Source organism: Mustelus asterias, chromosome 17 (genome assembly GCF_964213995.1).
Source record: "Mustelus asterias chromosome 17, sMusAst1.hap1.1, whole genome shotgun sequence".
Classification (NCBI taxonomy): Eukaryota; Metazoa; Chordata; class Chondrichthyes; order Carcharhiniformes; family Triakidae; genus Mustelus; species Mustelus asterias.
This window is the reverse complement of record NC_135817.1, coordinates 18,174,757-18,201,987: the sequence shown is the minus strand read 5'-3', so window position 1 is coordinate 18,201,987 and position 27,231 is coordinate 18,174,757. Positions and strand designations below refer to the sequence as shown.

General features: G+C 46.0%; 1 protein-coding gene across 1 annotated transcript in view; it reads left to right on the top strand.

Annotated features, from left to right (window-relative positions):
- The window catches only part of LOC144506365 (coagulation factor VII-like), a 163,197-nt gene extending 137,080 nt beyond the window's left edge, over positions 1 to 26,117 (top strand). Inside the window, exons 7-8 of the mRNA XM_078232378.1 lie at positions 17,681 to 17,801; positions 25,297 to 26,117. Coding sequence (XP_078088504.1) covers positions 17,681 to 17,801; positions 25,297 to 25,916 — 741 coding nt within the window. The 3' untranslated portion in view covers positions 25,917 to 26,117. The remainder of the gene's footprint in view (positions 1 to 17,680; positions 17,802 to 25,296) is intronic.
- The last annotated feature ends 1,114 nt before the right edge of the window (positions 26,118 to 27,231 follow it).

The following is a 27,231-nucleotide window of genomic DNA, read 5'->3' as shown; positions in this document are numbered from 1 at the left end:
GAACCGATGTCAGGGGTAGGTTCTTTACCCAGAGGGTGGTGAGGGATTGGAATGCCCTGCCAGCATCAGTAGTAAATGCGCCTAGTTTGGGGGCGTTTAAGAGATCCGTAGATAGGTTCATGGACGAAAAGAAATTGGTTTAGGTTGGAGAGTCAGTTTTTTTTTTAACTGGTCGGTGCAACATCGTGGGCCGAAGGGCCTGTTCTGCGCTGTAATGTTCTATGTTCTATGTTCTACCCGCCCGCTCACCATAACCCTAAATTCCTTTATAGTTCAAAAATTTATCTATCCTTGCCTTAAAAACATTCAATGAAGCAGCCTCAACTGCTTCACTGGGCAGGGAGTTCCACAGATTCACAACCCTTTGTGTGAAGAAGTTCCTCCTCACCTCAGTCCTAAATCTGCTTCCCCTTATTTTGAGGCTATGCCCCCTAGTTCTAGTTTCACCCGCCAGTGGAAACAACTTCTCTGTTTCTATCTTATCTATTTCCTTCATAACCTGACATGTTTCTATAAGATCTCCCCTCATTCTTCTGAATTCCAATGAGTAGAGCCCCAATCTGCTCAGTCTCTCCTCATAAACCAACCCTCTCAACTCTGAAATCAACCTAGTGAACCTCCTCTGCACCCCCTCCAATGCCAGTATATCCTTTCTCAAGTAAGGAGACCAAAACTGTACACAGTATTCAACAGTGAGGCCTCACCAGCATCTTATACAGCTGCAACATAACCTCGCTGTTTTTAAACTCCATCCCTCTTGCAATAAAGGACAAAATTCCATTTGCCTTCTTAATTACCTGCTGCACCTGCAAACCAACTCCTTGAGATTCCTGCACCAGGTCCCTCTGCACAGCAGCATGCTGCAATTTTTTACCATTTAAATAATAGTCCATTTTGCTGTTATTCCTACCAAAATGGATGACCTAACATTTACCAACATTGTACTCCATCTGCCAGACCCTCGCCCACTCACTTAGACTATCTATATCCCTTTGCAGACTTTCAACATCCTCTGCACACTTTTCTCTGCCACTCATCTTAGTCATGATGTGGAGATGCCGGCGTTGGACTGGGGTAAACACAGTAAGAAGTTTAACAACACCAGGTTAAAGTCCAACAGGTTTATTTGGTAGCAAAAGCCACACAAGCTTTCGGAGCTGCAAGCCCCTTCTTCAGGTGAGTGGGAATTCTGTTCACAAACAGAGCATATAGAGACAGAAACTCAATTTACATGAATAATGGTTGGAATGCGAATACTTACAACTAATCAAGTCTTTAAGAAACAAAACAGCATGAGTGGAGAGAGCCAGTGAGTGCCAGTGCCAGTGAAAGCCATGCTCTCTCCACTCATGCTGTTTTGTTTCTTAAAGACTTGATTAGTTGTAAGTATTCGCATTCCAACCATTATTCATGTAAATTGAGTTTCTGTCTTTATATGCTCTGTTTGTGAACAGAATTCCCACTCACCTGAAGAAGGGGCTTGCAGCTCCGAAAGCTTGTGTGGCTTTTGCTACCAAATAAACCTGTTGGACTTTAACCTGGTGTTGTTAAACTTCTTACTCATCTTAGTGCCATCTGTGAATTTTGACACACTACACTTGGCCCCCAACTCCAAATCATCTATGTAAATCGTAAACAATTGCAATCCCAACACTGATCCCTGAGGCACACCACTAGTCACTGATCGCCAACTAAAAAAACACCCATTTACTGGGATTACAGTGTGAGAGGTTAGTGGGATTTGACTGGGTGGGATATCGAAGAGTATAGGGTGTGAGGTGGAGAGTGGGATTGGACAGGATGTGGAGAGTGAGGGGAGATGGGGATTTGACTGTGTGCGATATTAAAGGGTGTGGGGAATAAGGGGGAGAGTGGGATTAGAACATAGAACATTACAGCGCAGTACAGGCCCTTCGGCCCTCGATGTTGCGCCGACCTGTGAAACGAATCTAAAGCCCATCGGGCGGCACGGTAGCACAGTGGTTAGCACTGCTGCTTCACAGCTCCAGGGACCTGGGTTCGATTCCAGGCTTGGGTCACGGTCTGTGTGGAATTTGCACATTCTCCTCGTGTCTGCGTGGGTTTCCTCCGGGTGCTCCGGTTTCCTCCCACAGTCCAAAGATGTGCGGGTTAGGTTGATTGGCCATGCTAAAAATTGCCCTTAGTGTCCTGAGATGCTTAGGTTAGAGGGATTAGTGGGTAAAAATATGTAGAGATATGGGGGTAGGGCCTGGGTGGGATTGTGGTCGGCATAGACTCGATGGGCCGAATGGCCTCTTTCTGTACTGTCGGGTTTCTATGTTTCTATCTAACCTACACTATTCCAATATCATCCATATGTTTATCCAATGACCCTTTAAATGCCCTTAATGTTGGCAAGTCCACGATTGCTGCAGGCAGGGCATTCCACGCCCTTACTACTCTCTGAGTGAAGAACCTACCTCTGACATCTGTCCTATATCTATCACCACTCAATTTAAAGCTATGTCCCCTCATGCTAGCTATCACCATCCGAGGAAAAAGGCTCTCACTATCCACCCTATCTAATCCTCTGATCATCTTGTATGCCTCAATTAGGTCACCTCTTAACTTTTTTCTCTCTAACGAAAACAACCTCAAGTCCCTCAGCCTTTCCTCATAAGACCTTCCCACCATACCAGGCAACATCCTAGTCAATCTCCTCTGCACCCTTTCCAATGCTTCCACATCCTTCCTATAATGCGGCGACCAGAACTGTACGCAATACTCCAAAGTGCAGCCACACCAGAGTTTTGTACAGTTGCAACATGACCTCCTGGCTCCGAAACTCAATCCCTCTACCAATAGAAGCTAACACTCCGTACGCCTTCTTAACAACCCTATCAACCTGGGTGCCAACTTTCAGGGATCTATGCACATGGACACCGAGATCTCTCTGTTCATCCACACTACCAAGTATCTTACCATTAGCTCAGTACTCTGTAATCCTGTTACTCCTTCCAAAGTGAATCACCTCACACTTTTCCGCATTGAACTCCATTTGCCACCTCCAGGCCCAGCACTGCAGCTTATCTATGTCCCTCTGTAACCTGCAACAACCTTCCGCACTGTCCACAACTCCACCTACTTTAGTGTCATCCTACTAACCCATCCTTCTACGCCCTTATCCAGGTCATTAGACTGGATGTGTTATTAATGGGTCTGGGGAGAGTGGGATTAGACTGGGTAGGGTATTGAAGGGTGAGGGCAAATGGAGATTAGACTGGGTGGGATATTAAAGGGTGTGGGAAATAAGGGGCACGGTTGGATTTGACTGGGTGGGACCTTAACGGGTTTGGCAAATGAGGGGTGAGTGGGATTAGACTGAGTAGGATATTAACCGGTGAGGGCAAATGGGGATTCAACTGGGTCAGATATTATTGCATGAGGGGAGAGTGGGATTTGACTAGGTGGGATATTGAAAATGTAGGGTGTGAGGTGGAGAGTGGGATTATACTGGGTGGGATACTAAAGGGTGAGGGGAGATGGGGATGAGACTGGGTGAGATATTAAAGCGTGAGGGGAGAGTGGGATTAGACTGGGTGGGATATTAAAGGGTGTGGGGAGTGAGGGGGAGTGGGATCAGACTGGGTGGGATATTAAAGGGTGTGTGGAACGAGGGGAAGATGGAAATTAGACTGCGTAGGATATTAAATGGTGTGGGCAGATGCGGATTAAACTGGATGGGATATTAAAGGGTGTAGGGAATAAGGGGGAGAGTGGGATCAGACTGGATGGGATATTAAAGGGTGTGGGGAATAAGGGAGAGAGTCGGATTAGACTGGGTGGGATATTAAAGGATAAAGGCAAATGGGGGTTAGACTGGGTGGAAACATTAAAGGGTATGAGGAATAAGAGGGAGAGTGGGATTAGACTGGGTGGGATATTAAAGGGTGTGGGGTGATGGGGGTTAGACTGGGTGGAATATTAAAGCGATGGGAATTGAAGTGGTGAGTGGGATTAGACAGGGTGTGGGGAGAAAGGGATTAGATTGGGTGGGATATTAAAAAGTGTGGGGAATAATGGGGAGAGTGGGATTAGCCTGGATGGGATATTAAGCAGTGAGGACAAATAGGGATTAGACTGGGTGGGATATTAAAGGGTGAGGGGAATGAGGAGGAGAGTGGGATTAGACTGGGTGAGATATTACAGCGTGAGGGGTGAGTGGAATTCGACTGGGTGGGATATTAAAGGGTGTTGGGAGTGAGGGGGAGAGTGGGATTAGACTGGGTGGGATATTAAAGGCTGAGGGGAGATGGGGATTAGGCTGGGTGGGATATTAAAGGCTGAGGGGAGATGGGGATTAGGCTGGGTGGGATATTAAAGGGTGTAGGGAGTGAGGGGAAGAGTGGGATTAGACAGGGTGGGATATTAAAGGCTGAGGGGAGATGGGGATTAGGCTGGGTGGGATATTAACAGGTTAGGGGAATGAGGGGGGATAGTGGGATGAGACTGGGTAGGATATTGCGTGTCCTTGATAGGTATGTCCCTGCCAGGCAGAGAGGAAATGGCCGAGTGAGGGAACCATGGTTCACAAAAGAGGTGGAATGTCTTGTCAAGAGGAAGAAGGAAGCATATGTAAGGTTGAGAAAACAAGGTTCAGTTGGCTCGATGGAGGGTTACAAGTTAGCAAGAAATGAGCTGAAAAAGGGGCTTAGGAGAGCTAGGAGGGGGCATGAGAAGTCCTTGGCGGGTCGGATCAAGGAAAACCCCAAGGCTTTTTACTCTTATGTGAGGAATAAAAGAATGACCAGGGTGAGGTTGGGGCCGGTCAAGGACGGCAGTGGGAATTTGTGCATGGAGTCAGAAGAGATAGGAGAGGCGATGAATGAATACTTTTCTTCAGTGTTCACCAAGGAGAGGGGCCATGTTTTTGAGGAAGAGAGGGTGTCACAGGCTGATAGGCTGGAGGAAGTAGATGTTCGGAGGGAAGATGTACTAGCAATTTTGAAGAAACTGAAAGTTGATAAGTCCCCTGGGCCTGATGAAATATATCCTAGGAGTCTTTGGGAGGCAAGGGATGAGATAGCAGAGCCTTTGGCATTGATCTTTGCATCCTCACTGTCCACAGGGGTGGTGCCAGAGGACTGGAGAGTTGCAAATGTTGTTCCTCTGTTTAAGAACGGGAATAGAAATGACCCTGGTAATTCTAGGCCGGTTAGTCTTACTTCGATGGTCGGTAAGTTGATGGAAAAGGTCCTCAGGGATAGGATTTACGACCATTTAGAAAGATGCAGCTTAATCCGGGATAGTCAGCGCGGATTTGTGAAGGGCAAGTCTTGCCTCACAAATTTCATAGAATTTTTTGAGGAGGTAACTAAGTATGTAGATGAAGGTAGTGCAGTTGATGTCATATACATGGATTTTAGTAAGGCGTTTGATAAAGTCCCCCATGGTCGGCTTATGAAGAAAGTAAGGATGTGTGGGATAGAGGGAGGTTTGGCCGATTGGATAGGTAACTGGCTATCTAACAGAAGACAGAGGGTGGTGGTGGATGGAAACTTTTCGGACTGGAAACCGGTTACCAGCAGAGTGCCACAGGGATCAGTGCTTGGGTCCTCTGCTATTTGTCATTTTTATAAATGACTTGGAGGAGGGGGCTGAAGGGTGGATCAGTAAATTTGCTGATGACACCAAGATTGGTGGAGTAGTAGATGAGGTGGAGGGCTGTTGTAGGCTGCAAAGAGATATAGATAGGATGCAGAGCTGGGCTGAAAAATGGCAAATGGAGTTTAACCCTGACAAATGCGAGGTGATTCATTTTGGTAGGACAAATTTAAATGTGGATTACAGGGTCAAAGGTAGGGTTCTGAAGAATGTGGAGGAACAGAGAGATCTTGGGGTTCATGTCCATAAATCTCTGAAGGTTGCCACTCAAGTGGATAGAGCCGTGAAGAAGGACTATAGTGTGTTGGCGTTCATTAACAGGGGGTTTGAGTTTAAGAGCCGTGGGGTTATGCTGCAACTGTACATGACCTTGGTGAGACCACATTTGGAATATTGTGTGCAGTTCTGGTCACCTCACTATAAGATGGATGTGGAGACACTGGAAAGAGTGCAAAGGAGATTTACCATGATGCTGCCTGGTTTGGAGGGTAGTTCTTATGAGGAAAGGTTGAGGGAACTTGGGCTTTTCTCCTTGGAGCGGAGGAGGTTGAGAGGAGACTTGACAGAGTTTTATAAGATGATGAGGGGGATAGATAGAGTGAACGTTCAAAGACTATTTCCTCGGGTGAATGGAGTGGTAACTAGGGGGCATAACTATAGGGTTCATGGTGGGAGATATAGGAAGGATGTCCGAGGTAGGTTTTTTACTCAGAGAGTGGTTGGGGTGTGGAATGGACTGCCTGCAGGGATAGTGGAGTCAGAAACTTTAGGAACATTTAAGAAGCTATTGGATAGGCACATGGAGTACTTCGGGATGATAGGGAGGAAATAGCTTGATCTGGGTTTCAGACAAAGCTCGGCACAACATCGTGGGCCAAAGGGCCTGTTCTGTGCTGTACTGTTCTATGTTTGATATTAAAGTATGATGGCAAATGGGGATTTGGTTTGTTGGGATCTTAAATGGAGTCGGGAATAAGGGGGAGAGTGGGATTAGAGTGGGTGGGCTATTAAAGGATGTGGGGAATAAGGCGCAGAGTGCGGGATTAGACTGGGTGGCATATTACAGCGTGATGGGAGATGGGGATTAGGGGATTGAGGGGGATAATGGGATTAGACTGCGTAGGATATTAAAGGGTAAAGGCAAATGGGATTAGAATAGGTGGGATATTACAGCATGAGAAGAGAATGGGATTCGACTGTTTGGGCTATTACAGTGTGCAGGGATCGAACTGCAGTGTGGGATTGGACAGGGTGTGGGGAGTGAGGGGAGATGGGGATATGACTGGGTCGATATTAAAGGGTGTGGGAATAAGGGGGAAAGTGTGTTTAGACTGGGTGGGATATTAACGGTTTTGGGGAATGAGGGGGGAGAGTGGGATTAGACTGCGTAGGATATTAAATGGTGTGGGCAGATGAGATTAGACTGGATGGGATATTAAAGGGTGTGGGTAATGAGGGGGAGAGTGGGATTAGACTGGATGGGATATTAAAAGGTGTGGGAAATAAGGGGAGGATGGGATTAGACTGGGTGGGATATCAACGGGTTTGGGGAATGAGGGGTTTAGTGGGATTAAACTGCATAGGATATTAAAGGATAAAGGATTAGACTGGGTGGAAATAGTAAAGGGTGTGGGGAATAAGGGGAGAGTGGGATTAGACTGGGTGACACATTAATGGGAGCGGGGTGATGGAGATTGAACTGGGTGGGATATTAAAGGTGCAGGCATTGAGGCGGAGAGTGGAGTGAGACAAGGTGTGGGTAGTGAGAGGAGGTGAGGATTAGACTGGGTGGGTTATTAAAGGGTGTGGGGATAAGTGGCAGCGTGGGATTAGACGGGGCGGGATATTAACGGGTCTGGGGTATGCGGGAGGAGTGGGATAAGACTGAGTAGGATAAGACTGAGTAGGATATTAAAGGTTGAGGACAAATGGGGATTAGACTGGGTGGGATATTAAGGGTGTAGGGAATAAAGGGGAGAGTGGGATTAGACTAGGTGGGATATTAAAGGGTGTGTGGAATGAGGGGAAGATGGGGATTAGACTGGGTGGGATATTAAAGGGTGTGTGGAATGAGGGGAAGATGGGGATTAGACTGGGTGGGTGTTAAATGGTGTAGGGAATAAAGGGGAGAGTGGGATTAGACTGGGTGGGATATTAATGGGTTTGGGGAATAAAGGGAGGGTGGGATTAAACTGGGTGGGATATTAATGGGTGTATGCAATGAGGGGTAGAGTGGGATTAGACTGGGTGGGATATTAAAGGGTTTGGGGAATAAGGGGAGGGTGGGATTAGACTGGGTGGGATCTTACAGTGTGAGTAGAGTGTGTGATGATACTGGGTACGATATTAAAGAGTGTGGGGATTGAGGTGGAGAGTGGAATTAGACTAGATGGGATATTAATGGGTTTAGGAATGAGGGGGAGATTGCAATTAGACTGGTTAGGATATTAAGCGGTGAGGGAAAATAGGGATTAGAGTGGGTGGGATATTACAGCATGAGGGGTGAGTGGGATTCGAGTGGGTGGGATATTAAAGGGTGTGGGGAGTGAGGGGGAGAATGGGATTAGAATGGGTGGGATATTAATGGCTATAGGGATTGAGGTGGAGAGTGGGATTAGACAGGGTGTGGGGAATGAGGGGAGATGGGGTTTAGACTGGGTGGAATATTAAAGGGTTCGCGGAATGAGGGGGGTGGGGAGGGGGGATGAGACTGGGTAGGATATTCAAGTACGAAGGCAAATGGGGATTTGACGCAGCAGTGCTAACCACTATGCTACCGTGCCGCCCTAAAGGGTGTGTGAAATGAAGGGGAGATGGGGATTAGACTGTGTGGGATATTAAAGGGTTTGGGGAATAAGGAGGAGAGTGGGATTAGACTGGGTGGGATATTAAAGCGTGAGGGACAAGTGGGATTTGAATGGGTGGGTTATTAAAGGGTGTAGGGAGTGAGGGGAATAGTGGGATTAGACCGGGTGGGATATTAAAGGGTGTCGGGAGTGAGAGAGAATAGACTAGGTGACACAATGATGGGAGAGGGGCTGTTAGACTGGGTGAGACATTAAAGGCTGAGGGGAGATGGGGATGAGACTGGGTAGAATATTAAGGTATGATGGCAAATGGGGATTTGACTAGGTGGGATCTTAAACGGTGTTGGGAATAAGGGGGAGAGCGGGATTAGACTGGTTGGGATATTACAGCGTGATGGAAGATGGGGATTAGACTGGGTGGGATATAAAAGGGTATTGGGATTGATGTGAAGAGTGGGATATGACAGGGTGTGGGGAGTGATGGCAGATGGGAATTAGCCTGCGTGGGATATTAAAGTGTGTGGGGAATAAGGGGGAAAGTGGGATTAGAATGGGGAAGAAAGGGAAGAGTGGGATTAGAATAGGTGGGTTACAGAATGGGGAGAGAGTCTGATGCGACTGGTTGGGCTATTGCAGTGTGTAGGGGTCAAGCTGCAGAGTGGGGTTGGACAGGATGTGGGGAGTGAGGGGAGATGGGGATTAGATTGGGTGGGAGATTAAAGAGTGTGTGGAATAAGGAGGAGAGTGGGATTCGACTGGGTAGGATCTTAAAGGTTACGGAGTGAGGGGGAGAGTGGGATTAGACTGGGTGGGATATTAAAGGGTATAGGGATTGAGGTGGAGAGTGGGATTAGACAGGATGTGGGGAGTGAGGGGAGATGGGATTAGATTGGCTGCGATATTAAAGGTGCAGGGAGTGAGGGGGAGATTGGGATTAGACTGGGTGAAATAGTAAATGGTGTAGGGATTGGTATGGGGAGTGAGGGGGAATGGGGATTAGACTGAACAAAGAACAATACAGCACAGGAACAGGCCCTTCGGCCCTCCAAGCCTGCGCCACTCATGTGCCCACTCGACCATTCTTTTGTATCCCTCTATTCCCAGTCTGTTCATGTGGCTACCTAGATAAGTCTTAAACGATCCCAGCGTGTCCGCCTCAATCACCTTGCTTGGCAGTGCATTCCAGGCCCCCACCACCCTCAGTGTAAAATACGTCCCCCTGACTGGGTGGGATAATCAAGGGTTTGGGGAATAAGGGGGAGAATGGGATTATACTGGATGGAATATTAATGGCTTTGGGGAATGTGGAAGTGAGTAGGATTAGACTGGGTAGGATATTAAATGGTGAGGGCAAATGGGGATTAGACAGGGTGGGATATTAAAGGGTGTGGGGAATAAGGGGCAGCGTGGCATTGGACTGCGTGGGAAATTACAGTGTGAGGGGAGAATGGGATTCGACTGGTTGGGATCTTAAAGGGTGTGGGGAGGGAGAATGAGGTTAGACTGGGCGGGATATTAAAGTGTGTAGGGATCCAGGTGGAGAGTGGGATTGGACAGGGTGTGGGGAGTGAAGGGAGATGGGGATTAAACTGGGTCGGATATTAAAGTGTGTGTGGACTAAGAGGGAGAGTGGGATTCGACTGGTTGGATATTCAAGGTTGTAGGGAGTGAGGGGGAGAGTGGGATTAGACTTGAGTGGGATATTAAACGGTGTGTGGAATGTGGGGAAATTGGGTTTTGGCCCCTCATTTTGACCAGGTGGGATATGCAAAGGTGTGGAGAATAAGGGGGAGAGTGGGATTAGACTGGGTGGGATATTAAAGGGTGTGGGGAGATGGGGATTCGACTGGGTGGGATAATCAAGGGTTTGCGGAATAAGGGGGAGAATGGGATTAGACTGGATGGGATATTAATGGCTTTGGGGAATGAGGAAGTGAGTAGGATTAGACTGGGTAGGATATTAAACGGTGAGGGCAAATGGAGATTTGACTGAGTGAGATATTCAAGGGTGGGGGGAATAAAGGAGAGAGTGGGATGAGAGTGGGTACGATATTATAGCATGAGGGGAGAGTGGGATTCACTGGGTGGGATATTAAATGGTGTGGGGAGTGAGGGGGAGAGTGGGATTAGACAGTGTTTGGCGAGTGAAGGGTGATGGGGATTATACTGGGTGGGATATTAAAGGGTGAGGGCAAATGGGGATTCGACAGGGTGGGTATTAAAGGGTGTGGGGAATAAGAGGGAGAGTGGGATTAGACTGGATGGGATATTACAGCGTGAGGTGAGATTGGGATTCGCATGTGTGGGATATTCAAGGGTGTGGGGAGTGTGGGATTAGACTGGGTGGGATATTAAATGGTGTAAGGATTGAGGTGGAGAGTGGGATTACATAGGGTGTGTGGAGTGAGGAGAGATGGGGATTAGACTGGGTGTGATATTAAAGCGTGTGGGGAGTGAGGGCGAGAGTGAGATTAGACTTGGTGGGATATTAAAGGGTGAGGAGATGGGGATTAGACTGGGTAGGATATTAAATGGTATAGGGATTGAGGTGGAGAGTGGGATTAGACAGGGTTTGGGGACTGAGGGGGGATGGGGATTTGACTGTGTGGGATCTTAAAGGGTGTGGGGAATAAGGGGGAGGGTGGAATTAGACTGGATGGGATATTAATGGATTTGGGGAATGAGGGGGTGAGTGGGAAAAGACTGGGTAGGATATTAAAGGTGAGGGCAAATAGGGATTAGTCTGGGTGGGATATTAAAGGGTGAGGGGAATAAGGGGGAGAGTTCGATTAGACTGTGTGGTATATTTCAGTGTCAGGGGAAATGGGGATTCGACTGGGTGGGCTTTTGACATGGAGTGTGGGATTTGACGGTGTGGGAAGTGAGTGGAGATGTGGATTAGACTGGGTGGGATATTAAAGGGTGTGGAGAATAAGGGGGAGAGTGGGAGTTGACTGGGTGGGATATTAAAGGGTGAGGGGAGATGGGGTTCAGACTGGGTGGGATATTAAAGGGTGTAGGGATTGAGATGGAGATTGGGATTAGATGGGGTGTCGGGAGTGAGGGAAAATGGGGATTAGAGTGGGTGGGATATTAAGGAGTGAGGGGAGATGGGGATTAGACTGGGTGGGATATTAATGGATGTGGGGAATAATGGGAAGATGGGGTTTAGACTGGGTGGTATATTAAAGGATATAGGGAGTGAAGGGGGAGATGGGGGTTAGACTGGATGGGATATTGAAGGATGTGGGGATTAAGGGGAGAGTGGGATTAGACTGGATGGGATATTAACGGGTGTAGGGAATGAGGGGAAATGGGGATTAGACTGGGTAGGATATTAAAGTGAGGGCTAATGGGGATTACACTGGATGGGATATTAAAGGGTGAGGGGGAGAGTGGTATTAGACAGGGTGTCGGGAGCGAAGGGAGCTAGGGATTAGACTGGGTGGGATATTAAAGGGTGTGAGAAATAAGGGGGAGATTGGAATTAGACTGGATAAGATATTACAGCGTGAGGGGAGTGTGGGATTTGACTGGGCGGGATATTATAGGGTCTGGGGAGTGACGGGGAGAGTGGGATTAGACTGGGTGGGATATTGAAGGGTGAGGGGAGATGGGGATTAGACTGAGTGGGATATTAAATGCTGTAGGGATTGAGGTAGAGAGTGGGATTCGACGGGGTGTGGGGAGTAAAGGGGAAATGGGGATTTGACTGGGTGGGATATTAAAGGGTGTGGGGAATCAGAGGGAGAGTGGGTTTAGACTGGATGGGATATTAACAGGTTTGGCAAATCAGGGGTGAGTGGGATTAGACCGAGTAGGATATTAAATGGTGAGGGCAAATGGGGATCCGACTGGGTGGGATATTAAAGGGTGTGGGGAACAAGGGGGAGGGTAGGATTTGACTGGGTAGGACCTTACAGCGTGAGAGGAGAGTGGGATTCGACTGGGTGGGATATTAAAGGGTGTGGGGAGTGAGGGGGTTAATGGGATTAGACTGGGTGGGATACAAAAGGAGGGTAGATGGGGATGAAACTGGATGGGATATTAATGGGTGTAGTGATTGAGGTGGACAGTAGGATAAGACAGGGTGTGGGGAATGAGGGGAGATGTGGATTAGACTGGGTGGATATTGAAGGGCATGGGGAATAAGGGGGAGAGTGGGATTAAACTAGGTGGGACATTAAAAGGTTTGTGCAATGAGGGAGAGAGTGGGATTAGACTGGGTGGGATATTAAAGGGTGTGGGGAGTGAGGGGATTAGTGGGATTAGACTGGGTGGGATACTAAAGGAGGGTAAATGGGGATGAGACTGGGTGGGATATTAAAGGGTGCAGAGATTGAGGTGGAGAGTAGGATTAGACAGGGTGTGGGGAGATGTGGATTAGACTAGGTAGGATATTGAAGGGTGTGGGGAATAAGGGAGAGAGTGGGATTAAACTGGGTGAGACATTAAAAGGTTTGTGCAATGAGGGAGAGAGTGGGATTAGACTGGGTGGGATATTAAAGGGTGTGGGGAGTGAGGGGATTAGTGGGATTAGACTGGGTGGGATACTAAAGGAGGGTAAATGGGGATGAGACTGGGTGGGATATTAAAGGGTGCAGAGATTGAGGTGGAGAGTAGGATTAGACAGGGTGTGGGGAGATGTGGATTAGACTAGGTAGGATATTGAAGGGTGTGGGGAATAAGGGAGAGAGTGGGATTAAACTGGGTGGGATATTAAAGGGTTTGTGGAATGAGGGGCAGATGGGGATTAGACTGGGTGGGATATTGAACAGTGTAGGGAGTGAGGGGGAGAGGCAGATAAGACTGAGTGGGATATTAAAGGGTGAGGGGAGATGGGGATTAGACTGGCTATTAAAGGGTTTGGGATTGAAGTGGAGAGTGGGATTAGACAGGCTGTGGGGAGTGAGTTAAGATGAAGATTAGACTGGATGGGATATTACAACGTGACGGGAGATGAGGATTATATGGGGTAGGATATTCAAGGGTGTAGGGATTGAGGTGAAGGGTGGAATTAAACTGGTTGTGTGGAGTGAGAGGAGATTGGGATTATTCTGGGTGAGATATTAAAAGGTGTGGGAAATAAGGGGGAGAGTGGGATTTGACTGGGTGAGATATTTAAGGGTGTGGGGGATAAAGAGGAGAGTGGAATTAGACTGGATGTGATATTACAGCGTGAGGGGAGAGTGGGAGTAGACTGGGTGGGATATTAAAGGGTGTGGGGAGAGTGGGATATTAACGGTTGTAGGGAGTATGGGGTAGAGTGGAATTAGACTGGGTGGGATATTAACGGTTGTAGGGAATGATGGGTAGATTGGGATTAGACTTGATGGAAAATTAATGGGTGTCAGTAGTGAGAGGGAGGGTGGGATTAGACTGGGTGGGATCTTATAAAGTGAGTGGAGATGGGCATTGGATGGGGTGGGATATTGAAGGGTCAGGACAGTGAGGGGGAGAGTGGGATTCAACTGGATGGGATATCAAAGGGTGTGGGGAGTGAGCGGAGATGGAGATTAGACTGGTGGGATATTAAAGGGTGTGGGGAATGAGGGGGAGAGTGGAATTAGACTGGGTGGGATATTAAAGGGTGAGTGGGGATGGGGATTAGACTGGGTGGGATATTAACAGTTTGGGGAATGGGGGTAGAGTGGAATTAGACTGGGTAGGATATTAAAGGATGAGGGAGTAAGGGGGAGAGTGGGATTAGACTGGGTGGAATATTACAGCGTGAGGGGCGAGTGGGATTCGACTGGGTGGGTTATTAAAGGGTGTAGGGAGTGAGGGAGAGAGTGGGATTAGACTGGGTAGGATATTAAAGGGTGAGGGGGGATGGGGATTAGACTGGGTGGGATATTCAAACTTGTGGAGAATGGGATTCGACTGTGTGGGATATTCAAGGGTTTGGGGAATGAGGGGGAGAGTGGGATTTGACTGGGCACGGGATTAGACTGGGTGGGATATGACAGCATGAGGGGACGTGGTTTAGACTCGGTAGGATATTCAAGAGTCTAGGGATTGAGGTGGAGAGTGGGATTAGGGTGTGGGGATTGAGGGGAAATGGGGATTAGACTGGGTGGGATATTAAAGGGTGGGGGGAATAAGGTGGAGAGTAAGATTCAACTGGGTGGGACATTAACGATTTGGGGAATGGGGGGTGAGTGGGATTAGACTGGGTAGGATATTAAAGGGTGAGGGGAATAAGGGGGAGAGTGGGATTAGACGGGGTGGGATATTAAAGGGTGTGTGGAGTGAGGGGGAGATGGGAATTAGACTGGGTGGGTTTAGACTAGATGGGAATTAGACTGGATGGGGATTAGACCGGGTGGAATCTTGCAGGGTGACTGGAGATGGGCATTAGATGGGGTGGGATACTGAAGGGTGTGGGGAGTGAGGGGGAGAGTGGGATTCGACTGGGTTGGATATTAAATGGTGAGGGGAGATGGGGATTAGACTGGGTGGGAATTAAAGTTTGTGGAGAACCAGGTGGAGAATGGGATTCGACTGTGTGAGATATTCAAGGGTTTGGGGAATGAGAGGGAGAATGGGATTTGACTGGGTACGATATTAAAGGGTGAGGGCAAATGGGGATTAGACTGGCTGGGATGTTAAAGGGTGTGGGGAATAAGGTGGATTGTGAGATACGATTGGATGGGATATTAAAGGGTGTGGGGAGTGAGGGGAGATGGGGATTAGATTGGGTGGGATACTAAAGGGTTAGGGGAGAGTGGGATTCGACTGGGTGGGCTATTAAAGGGTGTGTGGAGTGTGGGGGAGAGTGGGATTAGACTGGGTGGGATATTAAAGGGTGTGTGGAATGAGGGGGAAATGGGGTTTAGACTGGGTGGATTTTAAAGGGTTTCGGTAGTGAGGGGAAGAGTGGGATTAGACTGGGTGGGATCTTAGAGGGTGAGTGGAGATGGGTATTAGACGGGGTTCGATATTGAAGGGTGTGGGCGTGAGGGGGAGTGTGGGATTTGACTGGATGGGATATTAAAGGGTGTGGGGAGTGAAGGGGGATGGGGATTAGACTGAGTGGGATACTAAAGGGTGAAGGAAGAGTGGGATTAGACTGGTGGGATATTAAAGGGTGTGGGCAATGAGGGGGAGAGTGGGATTAGACTGGGTGGGTAAAGGGTGTCGGGAGTGAGGGAGAGAGTAGGATTAGATTGGGTAGGATATTAAAGGGTGAGGGAGATGGGGATTAGACTGGGTGGGATATTAAAGCTTATGGAGAATGAGGTGGAGAATGGGATTCGATTGGGTGGGATATTAAATGGTTTGGGGAATGAGGGGTAGAATGGGATTTGACTGGGTACGATATTAAAGGGTGTGGGGAATGAGGGGGAGTTGGGGATTTGACTGGAGGGATATTAAAGAATGTAGGAAGTGAGGGGGCGAGTGCGATTAGACTGGTTCGGATATGAAAGGTGTAGGGAGTGAGGAGGAGAGTGGGATCAGACTGGGTAAAATATTAAAGGGTGCGGGGAGATGGGAATTAGACTGGATGGGATGTTAAAGCGTGTGAGGACTGAGGTAGAGAGTGGGATTCGACTAGGTTAGATATTATAGGGTGAGGAGAGAGTGGGATTAGACCGGATGGGATATTAAAGGGTGTAGAGAGTGAGGGTAAGAGTGAGATTCGACTGGATGGGATATTGAAGAGTGTGCGGAGTGAGGGAAGATGGGGATTAGACTGGGTGGGATACTAAAGGGTGAGAGGAGAGTGGGATTCGACTGTTGGGATATTAAAGGGTGTGGGGAGTGAGGGGGAGAGTGGGATCGGAGTTGGTGGGATCTTAAAGGGTGTGGGGAATGAGGGGGAGAGTGGGATTAGACTGAGTAGGATATTCAAGGGTGAGGGGAGAGTGGGATTAGACTTGGTGGGATATTAAAGGATTTGGGGAATGAGGGGTTGAGTTGGATTAGATTGGGTGGGATATTAAAGGGTATAGGGAATGAGGGGAGAGTGGGATTAGATTTGGTGGCATATTCAAGGGTGTGGAGAATGGGGGGGAGAATGGGAGTAGACTGGGTGGGATATTAAAGGATGCAGGGAGTGAGCGGGAGAGGGGGATCAGACTGAATGGGATATTTAAAGGTGTGGAGAATGAGGGGCAGCGTGAGGTTAATATGTATTCGCATAGCATGAGTTAGCACTGCTGCGTCACAGTGCCAGGGACGCGGGTTCGATTCTGGCCTCAGGTGTGGAGTTTGCACATTCTCCCCGTGTCTATGTGGGTTTCCTCTGGGTGCTCCGGTTTCCTCCCACTGTCTAAAGATGTATGGGTTAGGTTGATTGGCCATGATAAATTGCCCCTTAGTGTCAGGGGGATGAGGAGGGTAAATATGTGGGGCTACGGGGATAGGGTGGGCTTGTTGTTGGTGCAGGCTCAATGGGCCGAATGGCCTCCTTCTGCACTGTATATTCTATGAGAAAGCAATGGCAGTGAAGGGCCTCAAATGATACTGTTAATGTGGAAAGAATATGCCATTATTAAGAATAAACTATATCATAATGCAAGACGTTCGAGAGGTTAAACATAATTTTAGTATAGTCATAGGGCTATACAGCAAGGAAACAGGCCTTTCGGCCCCATTTGTCCACACTGACCAGGTTTCCTAAATGGAACTAGTCCCGTTTGCCTGTGTTTGGCTCATATCCCTCTAAACCCTTCCCATCCATGTATCTGTCCAAATGTCTTTTAAATGTTGTAATTGTCCCCGCCTCTACCACCGCCTCTGGCAGCTCCTTCCATATACGCACCACCCTCTGTGGAAAAAGTTGCCCCTTAGGTTCCTTTTAAATCTTTCACCTCTCACTTTAAACCTAGGCCCTCTAGTTTTGGACTCCCCCTACCCTGGGGAAAAGACCTTGGCTATTCACCTTATCTATGCCCCTCATGATTTTATAAACCTCAATAAGGTCACCCCTCATCCTCCTACGGTCTCGGGAAAAAAGTCCCAGCTGATCCAACCTCTCCTTATAATTCAAACCTATCAGTTCTGGTAACATCCTTGTAAATATTTTTTGCATCTTATCCAATTTAATAACAGCCTTCCTGTAGCAGGTCAACCAGAATTGTCTCACTGAGCTGTTTCTCAGGGTTGGCTGTTTTTAGTGATTGATTAATGCTGATCAATTGAAGTAAATTCCCATTTCTCCCTTTGTGATGCGTGCCTGATTCGACCCCATTGGGTCTTTCCAAAAAGCACCGTTTCACCCAGTCCATTATCTTTATACACAGGTGCTGCTGAATTACAAGCAGGAAATGGATTGTGGTGCTGTGTTACTCAGTCCTCAATGGGTTGTCACTGCTGCTCACTGTGTCTATGGCAAAAACATGGAGGATATCCAACTCGTAGCCGGTATGTTATCAATGACAGCCAAAATAATTATACTGCTGCTTATTCAGGATTAGATTGGTTTGGGATTGGTAATTCAGAATTAGATTAGTCTGGGATTGTTTATTCAGGATTAGATTGGGATTGTTTATTCAGGATTAGATTGGTTTGGGATTGTGTATTCGGGAATAGATTGATTTGGTATTGTGTATTCGGGATAGATTGATTTGGGATTGTTTATTCGGGATTAGATTGGTTTGGAATTGTGTATTTGGGAATAGATTGGTTTGGGGTTGTGTATTCAGGAGTAGATTGGTTTGGGATTGTTATTTGGGAAGAGATTGGTCTGGGATTGTATGTTCTGGAATAGATTAGTTTGGGATTGTGTATTCAGAAATAGATTGGTTTGGGATTGTGTATTTGGGATTAGATTGTTTTGGGATATTTTCTTTGGGATTAGATTGATTTGGGATTAGATTGTTTTGGGATGGTATATTCTTGATTAGATTTGTTTGGCATTGTGTATTCGGGAATAGATTGGTTTGGGATTGTATATTCGGGAATAGATTGGTTTGGGATTGTGTATTCGGGAATAAATTGGTTTCGGATTGTGTATTCCTGCAATAGATTGGTTTGGGATTGTGTAATCAGGAATAGATTGGTTTGGGATTGTGTATTCGGGATTAGATTGGAATGGGATTGTATATTCGTGAATATATTGGATTGGAATGCTATATTCGGGAATATATTTGGTTTGGGATTGTGTATTCAGGAATATATTTGGTTTGGGATTGTGTATTCACGAATAGATTGGTTTGGGATTGTGTATTCAGGAATAGATTAGTTTGGGATTGCGTATTCGGGAATAGATTGGTTTGGGATTGTGTATTCGGGAACAGATTGGTCTGGGAATGTGTATTTGGGAATAGATTGGTTTGGGATTGTTATTTGGGAATAGATTGGTTTGGGGTTGTGTATTCGGGAATGGATTGGTTTGGGTTTGTGTGTTCGGGAATAGATTAGTTTGGGATTGTGTATTCAGAAATAGATTGGTTTGGGATTGTGAATTCGGGAATAGATTGGTTTGGCATTGTGTATTCGGTAATGGATTGGTTTGGGATGGTATATTCGGGATTAGATTGGTTTGGCATTGTATTCGGGAATGGATCGGTTTGTGATGTGTATTCGGGAATAGGTTGGTTTGGGATTGTTTATTCAGGAATAGATTGGTTTGGAATTGTGTATTCGGGAATAGATTGGTTTGGGATATTTTCTTTGGGATTAGATTGATTTGAGATTGTTTATTCGGGATTAGATTGGTTTGGGATGGTATATTCTTGATTAGATTTGTTTGGCATTGTGTATTCGGGAATAGATTGGTTTGGGATTGTGATTTCGGGAATAGATTGGTTTGGGATTGTGTATTCGGGAATAGATTGGTTTGGGATTGTGTATTCCTGGAATAGATTGGTTTGGGATTGTGTATTCAGAAATAGATTGGTTTGGGATTGTGTATTCAGGAATGGATTGGTTTGGGATTCTGTTTTTGGGAATAGATTGGTTTGGGGTTGTATATTCAGGGATAGATTGGTTTGGGATTCTGTTTTTGGGAATAGATTGGTTTGGGGTTGTGCATTCGGGAATAGATTGGTTTGGGATTGTGAATTCGGGAATAGATTGGTTTGGGATTGTATATTCGGGAATGGATTGGTTTGGCATGGTATGTTCGGGATTAGATTGGTTTGGCATTGTGCATTTGGGAATGGATCGGTTTGGGATTATGTATTTGGGAATTGATTGGTTTGGAATTGTGTATTTCTGGAATAGATTGGTTTGGGATATTTTCTTCAGGATTAGATTGATTTGGGATTGTTTATTCGGGATTACATTGGTTTGGGATGGTATATTCTTGATTAGATTTGTTTGGCATTGTGTATTCAGGAATAGATTGGTTTGGGATTGTGAATTCAGGAATAGATTGGTTTGGGATTGTGTATTCGGGAATAGATTGGTTTGGGATTGTGTATTTGGGATTAGATTGGTATGGGATTGTATATTCGGGAATAGATTGGTTTGGGACTGTGTATTCAGGAATAGATTGGTTTGGGATTGTGTATTCAGGAATAGATTGGTTTGGGATTGTGTAATCAGGAATAGATTGGTTTGGGATTGTGTATTTGGGATTAGATTGGTATGGGATTGTATATTCGGGAATAGATTCATTTGGGATTGTGAATTCAGGAATAGATTGGTTTGGGATAGTGTAATCAGGAATAGATTGGTTTGGGATTGTGTATTTGGGATTAGATTGGTATGGGATTGTATATTCGTGAATAGATTGGTTAGGGATTGTGTATTCGGGAATAGATTGGTTTGGGATTGTGTATTCGGGAATAGATTGGTTTCGGATTGTGTATTCCTGGAATAGATTGGTTTGGGATAATGTAATCAGGAATTAGGGCGGCACGGTAGCGCAGTGGTTAGCACTGCTGCTTCACAGCTCCAGGCTCCCAGGTTCGATTCCCGGCTCGGGTCACTGTCTGTGTGGAGTTTGCACATTCTCCCCATGTCTGCGTGGGTTTCCTCCGGGTCCTCCGGTTTCCTCCCACAGTCCAAAGATGTGCGGGTTAGGTTGATTGGCCAGGTTAAAAATTGCCCCTTAGAATCTTAAAATGCGTAGGTTAGAGGGATTAGCGGGTAAATATGTGGGGGTAGGGCCTGGGTGGGATTGTGGTCAGTGCAGACTCGATGGGCTGAATGGCCTCCTTCTGCCCTGTAGGGTTTCTATGATCTGATTGGTTTGGGATTGTGTATTCGGGATTAGATTGGTATGGGATTGTATATTCGTGAATATATTGGATTGGAATGCTATGTTCAGGAATATATTTGGTTTGGGATTGTAATTCATGAATAGATTGGTTTGGGATTGTGTATTCGGGAATAGATCGGTTTGGGATTGTGTATTTGGGAATAGATTGGTTTGGGATAATTTATTCAGGAATAGATTGGTTTCGGACGATATATTCAGAAATAGATTGGTTTGGGATTGTGTGTATTCGGGAATAGATTTGTTTGGGATTGTGTATTCGGGACTAGATTGGTTTGGGATCATTTATTCAGGATTAGATTGGTTTGTGATTGTTTATTCGGGATTAAATTGGTTTGGGATTAGGTTGGTTTGGGATTGTTTATACTGGTTTTGGTTTGGGATTGTGTATTCAGGAGTAGATTGGTTTGGGATTGTTTAAGAATGATGTATTTGGGATTAGATTGGTTTGGGATTATTTATTCAGGAATAGATTGGTTTGGGATTGTGTATTCAGGATTAGATTGTGTATTCAGGAATAGATTGGTTTGGGATTGTGTATTCCTGGAATAGATTGGTTTGGAATAGTGTAATCGGGAATAGATTGGTTTGGGATAGTGTATTTGGGAATAGATTGGTTTGGGATGACATATTAGGGAATAGATTGATTTGGGATTGTGTGTATTCTGGAATAGATTTGTTTGGGGTTGTATATTCGGGACTAGATTGGTTTGGGATGATATATTTGGAAATAGATTGGTTTGGGATTGTGTGTATTCGGGAATAGATTGGTTTGGGATTGTGTATTTGGGAATAAATTGGTTTGGGATCATTTATTCGGGATTAGATTGGTTTGGGATTGTTTATTTGGGATTAGGTCGGTTTGGGATTGTTTATATGATTTTGGTTTGGGATTGTGTATTCAGGAGTAGATTGGTTTGGGATTGTTTAAGGATGATGCATTTGGGATTAGATTGGTTTGGGATTATTTATTCAGGAGTAGAATGGTTTGGGATTGTGTACTCAGGATTAGATTGGTTTGGGATTGTGTATTCGGGAATAGATTGGTTTGCGATTGTGTATTCGGGAATAGATTTGTTTACGATTTTGTATTCAGGAATAGATTGGTTTGGGATTGTGTATTCAGGAATAGATTGGTTTGGGATTGTGTATTTGGGAATAGATTGGTTTGGGATCATTTATTAGGATTAGATCGGTTGTGATTGTTTATTCGGGATTAGATTGGTTTGGGATGGTTTATATGGGATTAGGTTGGTTTGGGATTGTTTATACGGGATTAGATTGGTTTGGGATTGAGTATTCAGGAGTAGATTGGTTTGTGATTCTTCAAGGATTGTTTAAAGAAAGTAGGAAAGAACTCAAACGAGGAATTAGAAGGGCAAAAAGGGGTCACGAAATGTCCTTGGCAGACAGGATTAAGGAGAATCCCAAGGCATTTTATTCATACGTTAGGAACAAAAGGGTTGTCATGGAAAAATTTGGACTCTCAAGGACAAAAGTGGGGAATTATGCTTAGAGCCCAAAGAAGTAGGGGAGATCCTAAATGAATACTTTGCGTCGGTATTCACAAAGGAGAGGGATGTGTTGACTGGGAGTGTGTCGGAGGGGAGCGTTGACCCGTTAGAGAAAATCTCCATTACAAGGGAGGAAGTGTTAGGTTTTTTAGGGAATATAAAGACTGACAAATCCCCAGGGCCTGATGGAATCTATCCAAGGCTGCTCAGGGAGACGAGAGATGAAATCGCTGGGCCTCTGACGCAAATCTTTGTCTCGTCACTGGACACAGGTGAGGTCCCAGAGGATTGGAGGATAGCTAATGTGGTCCCGTTATTTAAGAAGGGTAGGAAGGATAACCCGGGAAATTATAGGCTGGTGAGCTTGACGTTCGTGGTAGGGACGTTGTTGGAGAGAATTCTTAGAGATAGAATGTATGCGCATTTAGAAAGGAATAAACTCATTAACGATAGTCAGCATGGTTTTGTGAGAGGGAAGTCATGCCTCACTACCCTTGGATTATGAGGAGGGTTTGGATTATGAGGAGAGGCTGAGGAGATTGGGTTTGTACTCGTTGGAGTTTAGAAGGATGAGGGGGGATCTTATGGAGACTTATAAGATAATGCGGGGGCTGGATAGGGTGGAGGCGGAGAGATTCTTTCCACTTAGTAAGGAAGTTAAAACTAGAGGACACAGCCTCAAAATAAAGGGGGGTCGGTTTAAGACAGAGTTGAGGAGGAACTTCTTCTCCCTGAGGGTGGTGAATCTCTGGAATTCTCTGCCCACTGAGGTGGTGGAGGCTACCTCGCTGAATATGTTTAAAGCGCGGATGGATGGATTCCTGATCGGTAAGGGAATTAAGGGTTATGGGGATCAGGCGGGTAAGTGGTACTGATCCACGTCAGATCAGCCATGATCTTATTGAATGGCGGGGCAGGCTCGAGGGGCTAGATGGCCTACTCCTGCTCCTATTTCTTATGTTCTTATGTACCCTGGTGGAGTTTTTTGAAGAAGTGACTAGAATGGTTGACGAGGGAAAGGCCGTGGATGTCGTCTATATGGACTTTAGTAAAGCGTTTGACAAAGTCCCTCATGGTAGGTTGGTGCAAAAGGTTGGATCTCATGGGATAAAGGGGGAGGTGGCTAGATGGGTGGAGAACTGGCTTGGTCACAGAAGACAGAGGGTGGTAGTGGAAGGGTCTTTTTCTGGCTGGATGCCTGTGACTAGTGGTGTTCCGCAGGGCTCTGTATTGGGACCTCTACTGTTTGTGATTTATATAAACGATCTGGAAGAAGGTGTAACTGGAGTGATCAGTAAGTTTGCGGACGACACAAAAATGGCTGGACTTGCATCTAGTGAGGAACATTGTCAGAGGCTACAGAAGGATATAGATAGGCTGGAAATTTGGGCAAAGAAATGGCAGATGGAGTTCAATCCAGATAAATGCGAAGTGATGCATTTTGGTAGAACTAACGTAGGGGGGAGCTATACGATAAATGTGTTGATACGCAGAGGGACCTGGGTGTGCAAGTCCACAGATCCTTGAAGGTGACGTCACAGGTGGAGAAGGTAGTGAATAAGGCATATGGCATGCTTGCCATCGGACGGGGCATAGAGTATAAAAGTTGGGGTCTGATGTTGCAGTTGTATAGAACATTGGTTCGGCCGCATTTGGAATACTGCACCCAGTTCTGGTCGCCACACTACCAGAAGGAGGTGGAGGCTTTAGAGAGAGTGCAGAGGAGGTTTGCCAGGATGTTGCCTGGTATGGAAGGGCTTGATTATGAGGAGAGATTGGGTAAACTGGGGTTGTTCTCACTGGAAAGACGGAGGATGAGGGGTGACCTAATAGAGGTGTATAAAATTATGAAAGGCATAGATAGGGAGAACGGTGAGAAGCTTTTTCCCAGGTCGTGGTGACGTTCACGAGGGGTCATAGGTTCAAGGTGAGGGGGGGAGGTTTAACACGGATATCAGAAGGACGTATTTTACACAGAGGGTGGTGGGGGCCTGGAATGTGCTGCCGGGCAAGGTGGTGGAGGCGGGCACACTGGGAACGTTTAAGACTTATCTAGATAGCCACATGAACGGAGTGGGAATGGAGGGATACAAAAGAATGGTCTAGTTTGGACCAGGGAGCGGCATGGGCTTGGAGGGCCGAAGGGCCTGTTCCTGTGCTGTATTGTTCTTTATTCTTTGTTCCCAAGAGTACAGGATGCAATAGACTGCACTCATGTGGCTAAACAGGCTCTCTGGCAGCAGCCCTTGATGTTCATCAACCACAAGGGATTCCATTCCATCAACGTGCTGTTGGTGTGTGAGCATCAAAAGCACGTGTTTGCACAGTTTCCTGGAAGTTCCTACATCCTCAGTCACTCCCTGGTGTTTGGGAGCTTCCAGGGGTCAGAAAATCTGCAGGGATGGTTGTTCTTTGATTCTATATATGGATTAGATTGGTTTGGGATCAATTATTCAAGATTAGATTGGTTTGGGATTGTTTATACAGGATTAGATTGGTTTTAGATTGATTTGGGATTGTGTATTCAGGATTAGATTGGTTTGGGATTGTGTATATGGGATTAGATTGGTTTGGGATTGTTTAGGGATTGTGTATTCAGGATTAGATTGGTTTGGGATTGTGTATATGGGATTAGATTGATTTGGGATTGTATATTCAGGATTAGATTGGTTTGGGATTGTTTATTTGGGATTGTTTGTTCAGGGTTAGAATCATAGAATTCTACAGTGCAGAAGGAGGCCATTTGGCCCATTGAGTCTGTGCCCACCACAATCCCACCCAGGCCCAATCCCCATGCATTTGACCTAGCTAGCCCCTAGATACTAAGGTAAATTTAGCATGGCCAATCAACCTAACCCACACGCGTTTGGACTGGTTTTAGATTGGTTTATTTTGTCAAACAGAATTTACATTGGATGAGTTTCTCTGGACATTGGCTGGTGGTGGCAATTTCTGCTCTCGCTGCCGTCATTGGGCAACCTGCAGGAGGGGCTGAGCTGTCGGCGGGACCGGAGAATCTGCCTCTCGCGAATAGCTGGAGAATTCTATCCATTATGGCCGTAGGTGGGTTATGATTGGTTAAAGAACAGAAATTGTTAATTTCAAGTTGTGGCTCCATGTTGTAAATCGATTGATTGGAACTGTGAAATGTGTTGAAACATTAACTTTCTGCCTGAAGGTGAGCACAAACTAACGAAAGAAGAATTTACCGAACAAAGAAGGAATGTGTCGCGAATGATTATACACAAGAACTACAATAAAATCACCATTGACAATGACATTGCCTTGCTGAAGCTGGATGTTCCTGTTGTTCTCGATGATTATGCAGTCCCTGTCTGCTTACCTGAGCCAAGTTTTGTTTTGCGCCAGTTGAGACAAATCCGATTCTCTACCGTGAGCGGCTGGGGGAGGCGCTTGGAAGACGGGATAGTTGCTTCAACGCTGCAGAAACTCCAAGTACCGCGGGTTCGGACATCAGTGTGCCGTCAGACTACTGATAATATCATCACTGAAAACATGTTCTGTGCAGGTTACCTGACGGAAATGAGAGACTCCTGCAGAGGAGATAGTGGAGGACCTCACGTCACCCAGTACAAGGGCAGTTGGTTTTTAACAGGAATTGTTAGCTGGGGGGAAGGATGTGCCCGTGAGGGCAAATATGGAATTTACACTAAAGTTTACAAGTACTTAGAATGGATGGGGCGTTTTATGAATGAAAACAGCTCAACAACCAGCCCAGATATTTTAGCAAGCCACACTGAATCTATAAATGTAGTGGCGAATAATTTTCATGTATAAACTACATTCATGAATCATCAAACATTTGTATTTTGAAACAAATTAAATATCTTCAGATGGGAAATACAGGATTGCAATATTTCTATGTGATCTTATGACACGCTAAATTTGAATTGAGCAAATCTGGCAAATCATATAACTTTTGTAGAATATTCTTCCCAGATTTTAATAACAGCACAGATTAAAAGGAAGAAAGATGACACCCAATGATAACCTTGTGGCGTTTAAACCTCCATTGACCCAAATCCTCAACACATTCCTCAATCTCATTGACCCTAATGCTGAACATATCCCTCAAAGGGGCAGATAGGAGCATAGAAAATAGAAGCAGGAGTAGGCCATTCAGCCCTTCAAGCCTGCTCCACCATTCATGATATTCAATATCCTGATTTACCCTCCCCCCCTTCCCCGATATCCCTTGAACCCTTTAGCCCCAAGAGCTATATCTAATTGATATAGCTCTTGATATCACAACGTTTTGGCCACAACTACATTCTGTATAGAAACGATGAGAGATAGTAGGTCCTCACTGTCCACGGGGATGGTGCCAGAGGACTGGAGAATGGTGAATGTTGTTCCTCTGTTTAAGAAAGGGAATAGAAATGACCCTGGTAATTATAGGCCGGTTAGTCTTACTTCGGTGGTTGGTAAGTTGATGGAAAAGGTCCTTAGGGATGGGATTTACGACCATTTAGAAAGATGCGGATTAATCCGGGATAGTCAGCACGGATTCGTGAAGGGCAAGTCGTGCCTCACAAATTTGATAGAATTTTTTGAGGAGGTAACGAAGTGTGTTGATGAAGGAAGGGCAGTTGATGTCATATACATGGATTTTGGTAAGGCGTTTGATAAGGTCCCCCATGGTCGGCTTATGATGAAAGTAAGGAGGTGTGGGATAGAGGGAAAGTTGGCCGATTGGATCGGTAATTAATTGGCTATCTAATCGAAGACAGAGGGTGGTGGTGGATGGAAACTTTTGGGACAGGAGGCAGGTTGCTAGCGGAGTGCCACAGGGATCAGTGCTTGGTCCTCTGCTCTTTGTGATTTTTATTAATGACTTAGAGGAGGGGGCTGAAGGGTGGATCAGTAAATTTGCTGATGACACCAAGATTGGTGGAGTAGTGGATGAGGTGGAGGGCTGTTGTAGACTGCAAAGAGACATAGATAGGATGCAATGCTGGGCTGAAAAATGGCAGATGGAGTTTAACCCTGATAAATGCGAGGTGATTCATTTTGGTAGGACAAATTTAAATGTGGATTACAGGGTCAAAGGTAGGGCTCTGAAGACTGTGGAGGAACAGAGAGATCATGGGGT